The 12,004-nt window shown below is 42.2% G+C and overlaps 1 protein-coding gene across 1 annotated transcript in view; it reads right to left on the bottom strand.

Moving 5' to 3' along the window:
- Positions 1 to 12,004, bottom strand: part of ngef (neuronal guanine nucleotide exchange factor) — a 39,085-nt gene that overhangs the window by 1,157 nt on the left and 25,924 nt on the right. The window contains exons 10-14 of the mRNA XM_039785672.1: positions 8,882 to 8,971; positions 7,094 to 7,257; positions 5,086 to 5,244; positions 280 to 359; positions 86 to 190 (exon numbers count right to left, since the gene is read on the bottom strand). Coding sequence (XP_039641606.1) covers positions 86 to 190; positions 280 to 359; positions 5,086 to 5,244; positions 7,094 to 7,257; positions 8,882 to 8,971 — 598 coding nt within the window. The remainder of the gene's footprint in view (positions 1 to 85; positions 191 to 279; positions 360 to 5,085; positions 5,245 to 7,093; positions 7,258 to 8,881; positions 8,972 to 12,004) is intronic.

Here is a 12,004-nt window from a genome sequence, read left to right as displayed (position 1 = left end):
ACAATGTCACTCACATTTTAATTATTTATTTTACAAGGAGAACAAACGAAATGGGATATTAGAGCAGATTTGTGCCTCTACACACCATCGTCTGTTCTCTCTAGGAGGTTCAAAACATCAGCCATCTCAATAGAGAGTTCATCTGGCTCCTGAGACGAGTACGACTGAATACACTGCACCTGGGGAGAGTCTGAAAAACATCACAGATAGGTTGAGTTCACATCTTCACGTCTGCATGCTGAGGACTGTGCACAATGGTGGTGTGATATTGTGTCTCACCTGGTTGGTGGGCACTAGTAGACATGAAGCGTGTGCGTCGGTTAGGAGTGAGAGCACACATCCATCGAAGCTTATCACTCCTGTTTACAGAATGCCATTGATGAGTAACCAGTTAAATATACATTTTTGTCTAACAATAATTAAAATCTCACCCTATCATATCCAACCTCTGTAATGTTTGGAATAAGGCATGGATACCCGACCCGAGGCCGACGGGTCCCGACGGTACCCGACGGGCCGGGCCGGGTTCGGACAGATATTTAGAAATTATGGTCGGGGTCGGGTCGGGCTCGGTCACATCAGCGCGATAAGGCATTTGTTGTAAAATGGTGCCTGCGGCTCCTCCCGTGTGTGTGTGACTGAGTGTGTGTGAGTGTGTGAGGTAAGTGGGCAGAAGAGAGATAGCCTAGAGAAAGAGGAAGCATGCGTGTTGTAGATCATGCAACCAGAGCAGAGTTAGTGGTCATGTTATAACGTCGGCCCTGGAGGTAATGAGCCTCCCCTGGTTTTCTAATCACGGTCGGAAACGAAGCGATCAGGAAAGTTTAACCCATTGAACATTTTAACAGCTGATTAACGTGCGCTTGTTGCCCCGTGTGCGCTGATGCGTTCAACTGTTGACATTTCCGAATGCCTTCCTACAGTTGCTTAATAAAAGCTTTCCACAAACGTAGCTTACATGTGTCATTAGTAATTTTTTAATGCATGTCGGGCTCGGGCCGGGTTTGGACACGGCTCTGTCGGACATGGGCCAGCCTCGGACAGAAATATTCGGCCCGATCCAGACTCTAGTTTGGAAGATGGTCTTGCTGTACAGTAAGCTTGTAATATCAGTCTCTATCTTAATTCTGAATCCTGTATTTGGAATAACCTAGGGCCAGTTGTTCAAAACATTTAATCTGGATCAAAATTATCCGGATTTGGAAATCCCATTTTTTGCTATCCAGGATCAGGTAATCCGTCTTACTTTTATGCCGGTTTTTCAAAGCAACATTGGATTGGATCACCCTTATCCAGATAGACAGTTTTCAAGATTACCAAATCCGGATTACCAGTGCTCTAAATGGGACAACATATCACAATGTGGGCTACGAGCTATGTAAATAACAGGTAGAAGAGCCAACATGGGGTCACTGTAAGTGTTTCTTATTTTGAGACAAAACACAAAAATAACAACCATCCACTTCCATTCATAATTTCTTTTATGACCCCTCATCTGAGTTACAACAAATAAAAGCTAATATACATTAACAAATATATTGTGGATATTTTGAAAATGTCTTAAAAACAAAAGGCTAAATGTCCAACAGTTTACAAAATAAAGAATGTTCAGGGTTCGTCTTCATCTGAGGAGGAGAGACCAGCATTTCCAAGCCCTGCTTTTAGGAGGCGGATCTGAAATTTGGCTTTGGTTTGCTGCAGTTTGGTCAGCTTGATTTGTTCCTCTGCCAGGACGATCTGTGCTTCTGCTCTTTCACTTTCTCGTTTAGACATGGGGACAAGATCATTTCTATTTTTATTTTATTTTTACTTTACTATACTGAATAGCTTATTTGGTAGCCTATGTCTACTTCATCTACTTTATCACTGTTACAACGGTTACACAAGTCAAGTGCAAAATATAAATAAAAGTATATACACATCCAGATTAAAACTAGGATTGTATTCCGTAATCTAATCGGATTTCAGAATCCTTCTTTCCCTTTTGAACAACCCATTTTCAAGATTTGATCCAATCCAATAACCAAAATCCGATCAGATTACCGTTGAACAACTGGCCCCTGAAGTTACGTATTAATAAAAACTGACAACACTGTTGTTGCATCCACATGACACAAGCCTTCCGTAACCGCGCCCCCCACCCCTCCTCCACACATTTGCTAGTAGCCAAGGAGGACACGGAGGATTAAAAAAACAAGATGGACTCTTCAGAAGAGTAATTATCTTCACTTGAGTTTCTGCGCACAAAAGTCGCCGGACGACACAATCTTCTGAACATAGTTTTGTGGAGCTGATTCATTTGGCAATGGCTTGAATGAAATGGACGTTCATTAAAATGAAAACGTTACGCACTAAAGCTTTAAAGGGGTGATAGAATGATTATATAGGGTATTTTACACTGTTCCTTAAGGTCTCCTAATGGGGTTTGTAACATTGGTTGGGCTAAAAATTGCCCGAATGCTATTTTATTAGGCCCTTAACTACCCTGTGAATATGGCTCTATTTGGAACAAGAGCTTTTCTTCCAAATATGGTATGCTAATGAATATTCATATTGGTTTGAGCAAACTACATAGAAACACATGGGAGACTCGGCAGCAGGCCTCATATTTCAGACACTGCAAAGTTATACATTGTTTGTCGGGCTATTTCGTTATTAAATTAAGCGAGAAATCAACTATATAAAGCTCAAATATGGGCCGTTTTACGAAAATTGATGGCTAATTGCAAATTTGATAAAACTGTGTATCGGAGTTCAGCCGCTGGTGCTGCCTCGCCACCCGGCCTGCCTTCCTTCACAGACCCCGGCCTGCTATGAGGTACTTGGAGCTCCGTCACGGCTGGCAGCCCACAGCAGGGACTACCAACACCGCTGCCCTGACAGAGCTCCAGGGCCTTCAACTCCCCCCTTCCTGCTAGCTAAATGGCCCGTTGTGTGAGAGTGAGAGCGCCGTCAGCGAGCTTGTTACACCAGCAATCTCTTACCACATGTTACACACGTCACGCCACTTATACAAAATCTAACTAAAGGTCTTATAAAGCTTACAACTGTGTCCGATTTCAAGTTAATGAATATTTGTGAAGACAAAGTGTTTCGTTAGCTGCGACTGTCCCTTCAATCCTAGCTATGTGTAGCTACAAACCACGGATAGTTAGCTTCCTTTTCGCCCTAATTCGAGTATATTTACAGTTTGAATTTCGTCATGCCACTTACACAACATCTAACTAAATGTCTTATAAACCTAACAACGGTGTCCGATTTCAAGTTAATATTTGTGAAGACTAGCTAGGTGTTTCGTTAGCTGCGACTGTCCCTTCAATCCTAGCTACAAACCACGGATAGTTAGCTTCCTTTTCGCCTTAATTCGAGTATATTTACAGTTTGAATTTCGTCACGCCACGTATACAACATCTAACTAAATGTCTTATAAAGCTAACAACTGTGTCAGATTTCAAGTTAATGAATTTTTGTGAATTCCAGAGGAATTCTAAGAGGTGGCAGCGCTAGCTCTCATTGATAGAGCTCCATCCAGCCGCAGGCTCTATCAATGAGACTCACGGACAAGCGGCGTTTATTTCCCCAATCGTTTGTTTAAATAACTCAACACATTATAATTACACACATTAAAAGAGTAACTGGAACCTGTGGTAAGAGAATGCTGGCGTAACAAGCTCGCTGACCGCGCTTTCACTCACATACACCGGGCATTTAGCTAGCAGGAAGAGGGGAGTTGCAGGCCCTGGAGCTCTGTCAGAGCAGCGGCGTTTCGTAGTCCATTAGCCCAAAACGGTGACTTTGCGCGGGTATGGAGTGCTGTGGGTTGCCAGCCGTGACTGAGCTCCATCTACCTCACAGCAGGCCGGGGTCTGTGAAGGAAGGCAGGCCAGGCGGCGAGGCAGATACACAGGCAGCACCAGCCTCTGAACGCCGACACACAGTCGGACAAAATTTGCAATTAGACATCAATTTTCGTAAAACGGCCCATATTTGACCTCTACATAGTTGATTTCTCGCATAAAAAAGTCTCAGAAGTGAATTTAATGGTAAAATAGCATATGAACAATGTATACAATTTCTGAGATCTGCACGACCTAGATTCAGAAGACTAACTGATCTCAGGTCAGTTGTGTAGCCTATGCAAATGTTGGGGCGTGACAAAGAGAAAGACTAGAGCCAAATGAGGAGGAGCCGCAATAGTTGACGTCAACTATGGGGCTCGTTGAGATTCGCCCGTTTTCAGAGGCAGTTTCAAATAGTGAGATTTGCAGAGAAAAGAGGTGTCAATGGGATTTAGAGGTTCTATGTATGTCCTAGTTACCCACTAAACTGTCATTATTCAACTATGACAAGGTAAAATCAGTTTTGCATTCTATCACCCCTTTAAAAAGGTCCCATGACCCATCTTTGGATGCTTTTATATAGACCTTAGTGGTCCCCTAATACCGTATCTTTCCCAAAATTCAGACTTGGTGCAGAATTACAGCCACTAGAGGCAATCCCACAATGAGCTTTCCTTAGTATGTGCCATTTCCGTGTCTGTAGCTATTGAGGAGAAGGGGGGGCAAGGTGGAGGGTGGGAGCGTGGCCTTGACCAACTGCCACTTTGCTCGTTTGAAAGCCATGATGTCTCTCTCTCATGGGTGGGCCAATTTCTCTGGGTGGGCAAAGCAGAGAAAGGGGTGGTAACCTTGCTCCTTATGACCTCATAAGGAGAAGATTCCAGATCAGCCCATCTGAGCTTTCATTTTCTCAAAGGCAGATCAGGATACCCAGGGCTCGGTTTACACCTATCGCCATTTCTAGCCACTGGGGGACCATAGGCAGGCTGGGGGAATGCATATTAATGTTAAAAAACCTGATTATCATGCCATGGGACCTTTAAGGTTCCTGCTAAAATCACATATCTACTATCACAAAACGCCATGATTAGCCTGTTTTCACAAACAAACCCATCCAGAGTTTGCTTGAAAGCAGAGCGAGGCCCATCTCTTAATGCGATCTCTTCATTTTCTCTCATTATCCTTACCCACATCTCATTCGCAACAGCTATGTGAGCCATAAGAATATTGTGCTTCAGATACTCACATACTGCAGGTCTTGAGCATGTAGCTGACTGGACGCTCCTCTTGGTTCTCCAGCAGTTTAAGATTAAAGACATTGGCCAGTAGCTGGCCCTGGTCTTCAAGATCTTCAGTCCTCAACATGGCCCGTGTGCATGAGTCAAGAACCTGGAACTTCTCCCCACTGACAACAAGTTGACTAAATTAACATTCACTGAATGTAAACATTCACTCAGTTTGTGGTGTTGTTGAATTATATTGCATTATTCTGACCCACGCCACAAGTTGTCAGTTGTAGTTTTAGAGGTTAGTTCATACAAAAAATATTCTAGCTTGATCTAAAAAATTGCCTTTAAAGGGTAACTGTGTTTTTTCAATCTGGACCCTATTTTCCCATGTTGTGTCTAAGTTATGGGAACAATGATCTTTGGAATTTGTCCAGTATTAAACAAGATCTGCAGCGAAACCACAAAAATTGTTTGTTTTGCCACTGACATGCTCAGATTATTGTTCTAAGTGTCAACATTATGGAAATAATCCCTACACAGATATACCTTTTTGTTAAAGAGTAAGATCCTTTTTGTTTAACATAAAAACATCCCTGCAACACTATCGCTGTGTGTGTCTGTGTGTGTGTGTGTGTGTGTGTGTGTGTACTCCTGTTATATTAACTAAAGTGATTTCCACACAAAATGTGTCTTTAGCTCCTCACCAGAGGGCTTCAGGTGCTGCTAGCAAATCACTACGCCCAAATAACAGAAGTAGCAGTGCTTTGCCTTTCTGAGAATATAGGTTCCAGTTTGTATACAGTTAGAAGACTGCTGTGTCTCATATGATGTTATTTGTACACCCTGTAACTATACAAATCACAACATGTAAATAGGAACATGTTGGCGTTATTTTGTCACTTATTCGGAGCAGTAGGCTAGTTGGAACAGGTTACCTCCAGGATCTGTGCTAGGCTTAGTTATCGCTGGGGGCGTCAGACAGAGTTACAACACGCACGGAGATGAGAAGGGTATGTATCGACTTGTCTAACTCTGGGGGTAACTGTGAATAAGCTAAAGTCCCAATAAGTCGGCATGTTCCTTTAAAAAAAAGGTAGAAAATCAGGGGGACTTTTTGGGACAGTGTGCAAATTGTAAACTCACTCCACTGTGTGTGTGTGTGTGTGTGTGTGTGTGTGTGTGTGTGTGTGTGTGTGTGTGTGTGTGTGTGTGTAAGTTCTTGAGTGAGTGCAACTAATAAATGCATTCCAAAATAGGCTTGTACTAAGGCATGGATACCCGACCCGAGGCCGACGGGTCCCGACGGTACCCGACGGGCCGGGCCGGGTTCGGACAGATATTTAGAAATTATGGTCGGGGTCGGGTCGGGCTCGGTCACATCAGCGCGATAAGGCATTTGTTGTAAAATGGTGCTGCGGCTCCTTTTAAGAGAGCTCAGTGTGTGTGTGTGTGTGTGTGTGTGTGTGTGTGTGTGTGTGACTGAGTGTGTGTGAGTGGGCAGAAGAGAGATAGCCTAGAGAAAGAGGAAGCATGCGTGGATCATGCAACCGGAGCAGAGTTAGTGGTCATGTTATAACGTCGGCCCTGGAGGTAATGAGTCTCCCCCGGCCCGATCCGGACTCTAGCTTGTACCATGATTTATTGGGAAAAACCAAGCAATTATGTAAAATCTGATATTCAGCTCCCCCTTATAGCCCAAATTAAATGACCCTTTGTTTTATAACCACATTTTCCACCATTGCGATGATTCGACTGAGATTGGAAGTCAAATTAGGCTCCTTTGATCGAATTGTCGAATAGTCACCCCTAAATGCAATACAGTTTAACACCACCACATACTACATCCTCCATCATAAAGTTAAATCAACCCCTCGCTTAAACAGTTCCAACACAAACTGCACATTAGAACATGCATGAAAGGAGGGTTTATTGCAGAACTTTTGTATTAGACAGCATTTGTTTTAGTGTACCAAATAAATGGGCAACTGAGTGTTTCACAGTGAGAATATATTGGCAAATGCTTACCTTGAGCTGCGCTTGGTGACCAGCAGCAGATTGTTAAAAAGGAACAAGTAGACCGGTTGGTAGAGCTTACGACTCCGCATGGTCCTGGTACTCTTCGGTCCAGCCATCAGCTGCACTTCACCCTTCTTTAGCAACCAGCGCGAGTGGGAAATGATGGGCACAGACTGCAGAGGACAAAAAGTAGAGGTTCACTGTTATGTTTATAAATTTCCTATACAAACTATATTTTATAGTTCCTGGACAGTGCAATTGTGATGATTTAGTTTGTACGTCATTTGGCCCATTTAGACATTAAAGAAACTCTGTAGTGACTTCTTAGAGAGCCTGCCCATAATCACACAGTCAAATAAGTTCTGATCTGTGAAATAAGGCTGCCACTAACTATTATTTTCATTGTCGTTAAAAGTGACAATTATTTTCTCAATTAATCAATTAGTTGTTTGGTCTATGAAAAAATGGTCAAAACTGGCAATCAGTTTTTCCAAAACCCAAATGTCTTGTTTTGTTCAAAACATCTCAAAAAGATCTTCAGTTTACTAGAGGAGCGAGGAAACTAAAACATCTTCATATTTAAGAAGCTGGAATCAGAGAATTTATCCATTTCTTTTGATGAAAAAATTAATAATCGCTTAATAATAATTGGCGATTAATTTAATAATTGACAACTGATCGATTTATTGATTAATCTTTGCAGCTCTACAGTGAAAACAGTGTTGGGGTTGGTTAGTGAGGGTGACAGTGCAGCATCCACACTCAAGACATGTTCTTGTGGCTATTTCTCCACAAGTGAATAGAGTCAGAGTGGTTGCTCTGGTCCTAAGCAACTGCTGATATCAGCAGTCATTTATGAATTTCAGAGGGATTGTATAATCCCATTATTGTGTCATTCTGTAAATTCTGAAAGTCTGTTAAAACTGAAAACCATGAGCCAGCAAATTTTAACAAAAGAAATCCACATGATGACCATAATTAGAAGGTTTCTCACTATTAGCACTATTCACAGTGAAAATGGCTGCTATTAGTAACACAGTAACACTATAACACAGGGCTGTTGTGCTCATATAGCACATGCATCTCTGCCTCTCTCCATCTATGACAAACTGCTACCTAGTTATTAGTGAGCAAAATGAACCATTAGTTGTATTTGTTGAGCCCACTAGATGGCTCTCTTGGTTTAAGACAAAACATCAAGGCTTTCTTTATTACTGACACAGTAAGCTATTATTACTAACATTGTCAACACAAGGGTACCACGTCTTCAGAACAAACAGCATACACTCTTTAGCGCTTTACCAAACGGCACTACAGCCCTCTATTGGTCACAACATGCAGGTGCAACAGTCTCCACAAAATACATTCCCTCTTAAATTTAAACTACCCAGGAGTTCACTGTGACCCAAAATATTGTGGGATACAGATGACTACAAAGGATCAACCACATGTCTAAAACAGGGCCAAAGAAAGCCAGATTTTCTCAGCTACATTTCTCAAACCTTTTAAATGGGACTTGTTTACTTATGACGAGTCTTGAAATCCAGACGTGAAGAAGGTGGTCTCTTAATTGGGACACAGGTATGGTCTGAACGAATCCCCTTAATCCTGAACACCATTATTATATTGTGCTGCTCGATTGTTGCAGAGTTTGCTGACTTTCTCCTTTCACTTTGTTGCAGCTATATCAGCAAGGAAAAAGCTGGGCACAAAATCTGCAATGTGCCATCATTAAAAAGAAAAACTAAACTGTGTGACTTCTACATTAAAAATGCAAGACAATAAGACTTAGATTACCTTGGATTTGAACTCCAGTGTTTTCTCAATGCTGATTAGCTCCTCAGTGCGACTCATTTTTCGCACCCCCTCGTTACACTCTTTCACAATCTGAGGAAGACATAAACATACACCATCAGTCCATAACCTTACAACATCATGTGATATTGTTTTCTCTTCTCTGACATTTGGCTCTCATTGTTATGGAATGTATGCTTTTTACAACAATAAAAAAATAAACATTTGCTGAATTGCTGCAACTCTGGAACTCAGTTCCTAGACAACCCCCGCTGCACTTATAATTCATGCCAGCAAGCCTGGCCTTGGTGTACGGCTGGTTATGTTGAAATCTAGCAAGATTTAGCATCTCCTCAGGGCTCCGTCTAATCCCCCCTATTGCCCTTGGGGCTCTAACCTACAAACAGACCGGCCTTCACAACAGAGCAGAGAAAGGACTGCAATTTTAGTTTTCTCCTCCATTCTCCATACTTGCAGTAACTACAGCGGAGTTACTGCAAGTTGCAGATTGAGCTCAGACTCATACACAGGGGGCTATAGTTTCCCATTTCCCCGCTTCCCATTTATTTCTGTGGAGCAGCCGTGCAATGCATTCTGGTAGAATCGCGGACTTTGGAGAAGCGGGGCGTTGAGTCGCTCATTTGCATAAAGTTGAATCCAGCAAACTTCATGAGGAGCGGCTCGGCTCGACTCCTCTCAAAAGCTGACGAAAATCTTTTAAACTGACCTTTCTCGATCTGAAATGAAGACAGATTCAGCAACTGCATGGCCTCTTTCTCGCTTAAAATGTTTTCAGAAACACGTTTCGCTGAACTATTTTCGTAAAATACGAGATTGCATTCCGAACGAGCCGCCATTATGGTCGCTTTTGAAATTCGGGAGCAGCCAGTCCCACGTGACTCGTTCGTCCAATCAGCTGCAGCCATCGCGGTTGTAGGAGGGTAGATGCTGTTTTCTTTGCTTCTCAGTTGTCAGTGAAGAGAAACTAGTGGCAAGACCACTAGCGTGCAATGCTTGGAAGCGGGGCAATCCCATCTGTGAAAACAAGGCGCATATCGACATGTACCATCAGAGTACACACAGCGGGGCAAGGAGGCATTTCATTGGTTCTTTCCAAGGATTACAGCAGCTACAGATGACAGATCTTTTTCATTCCTTTTTCAGAGCCCATAAGTTTTAATTATTTGGAATTTATGTCATGGTGTAAAGACCATTTCAAACTACATAAAAAAGTCTATATTGGAAATTGTTACCAACCCTGTCTTTAATAATTATCTGAGTTATCTGCCAAAATAAAGTGTAAAGGCAGCTAATGGTGGAGATCCTCTCCACTCATCACATGCAAAGAAATCATGCATGTAATAATAAAACATGTATGATATAGCAGATATCAATAATATTCAAGAAGGTCAGTCTTGTTTACAACAAATCCGTCTCCCTTACCTGTCATTGTTATGGAATGCCATTTCATTCAGTATTAAATAAATAAATAAATACATGAATAAATAAATAAATATGCCTTTTAAATACATCATGAAATAAATAAATGAGGCAATAAATACATAAATAATTAAATAAATGTAAATATTCATATAGTGCGGACATAACGGACGACATCGGTGGGCTCCGAGATAGTAGTATTTCCAAAAATTCTTCAATATGTGCCAAAATACTATCTGCTGATAAACAGGGCCGGCCCTAGACTTTTGGGGGCCCTCAGCAGGACCACTGCACAGGACCAATTTGTGTATTGTAAATATTAGTTTAAGCACTAATAATGTACAAATATGCATTTAAAGACTAATGTGAGACCTGTTAGCAGCAACACTATCTTTAAATAGACCGGCTCTGTTATGAGCTCTATTGTGGGACATTTCAAGCACTCTTGGGGGCCCCCTCTGGTAGCCACGGGGCCCTAAGCAGCCGCTTAGTTCGCTTATGGGTCGGGCCGGCTCTGCTGATAAACCATGTTGATCAATTTGATCTGCTAATGATAGCATGGTATCTCTTGCTATTATAATTCTAGACTGCCGGGGAAGTTCCTTCCTTCCTGTGACACACTGAGCTGCTCTCTCATCTCTACTTGTTTCCTTTTGTATGCATCCTGTCCCAGAAATGCTTGTTACTAACCTAGCTCTGGGGAGTTTACTCCCTGGAGTCCTTATGTTTCTTCTTCTCTGCAATTCCCGGCTGCATCCTGCTGCGTCCTGCTGTGTCCGCCGCATCCGAAATGACATGAACTTCCACGATGACCTTCGAAGTCACTGTTCCACTATCTTTAATGTGACTATTATGTGCCACTGTTCATCACACCCCCAACCGGCCCGTCAGACACCGCCTACCAAGAGCCTGGGTCTGCCGAGGTTTCTTCCTAAAAGGGAGTTTTTCCTTGCCACTGTCGCAATAGCCACTGCTAATGCTTGCTCTTGAGGGAATTACTGTAATTGTTGGTGTTTTGGAATTTATAGAGTGTGGTCTAGACCTACTCTATCTGTAAAGTGTCTCGAGATAACTCTGTTATGATTTGATACTATAAGTAAAATTGAATTGAATTGAATTAAATCTCGGAGCCAGCCGATGTCTTCCATTATGTCCGCACTCTCACTTCGCCAGCCTATTTTTGCCCACGGCTCTGTTCTGAATGTAAGAGATAGCCACGCCCCCTGATTTGCATATTAGAACCAAGGGTTAAGCTTCGCTTCAGAACTCAAACCTCCTATGGCGCCATTTTGATGCTACAAAACGATCACCTCCCGTTAGCATTCCACTGACTAGCATTCTTTTTGAGGTCACTTTGACAGCGAATAACTTTACATCTGAAGCGTTTAAAGACTCTATTTGTCCATTGTTTAGTTCTAAATAAACACGACAATGTGTAAAAGGCTCCATTACCTTGTACCTCACGTTATGGCTCCGTAGCAGACGTTTTTGTAAAAATAGGCTAATGACTGTGTCACATAGTAGAGGAATTACCGTATAGTACAGGAGAAGCTCACAGGCAGTTTCAACTAACATGAGCTGTTTATGTTTAATTACTAATTTTAACTAGCATTTTAGTTAGCAATAATTAGCCTGTGCCTATGTTATCTCCTTACATATACCTACGCTCTCCATCTCTGCAAGATT

This window comes from Perca fluviatilis, chromosome 2, assembly GCF_010015445.1.
Source record: "Perca fluviatilis chromosome 2, GENO_Pfluv_1.0, whole genome shotgun sequence".
Taxonomy (NCBI): Eukaryota; Metazoa; Chordata; class Actinopteri; order Perciformes; family Percidae; genus Perca; species Perca fluviatilis.
The sequence above is the reverse complement of the archived record's forward strand: the minus strand, read 5'-3'. Positions and strand labels throughout refer to the sequence as shown.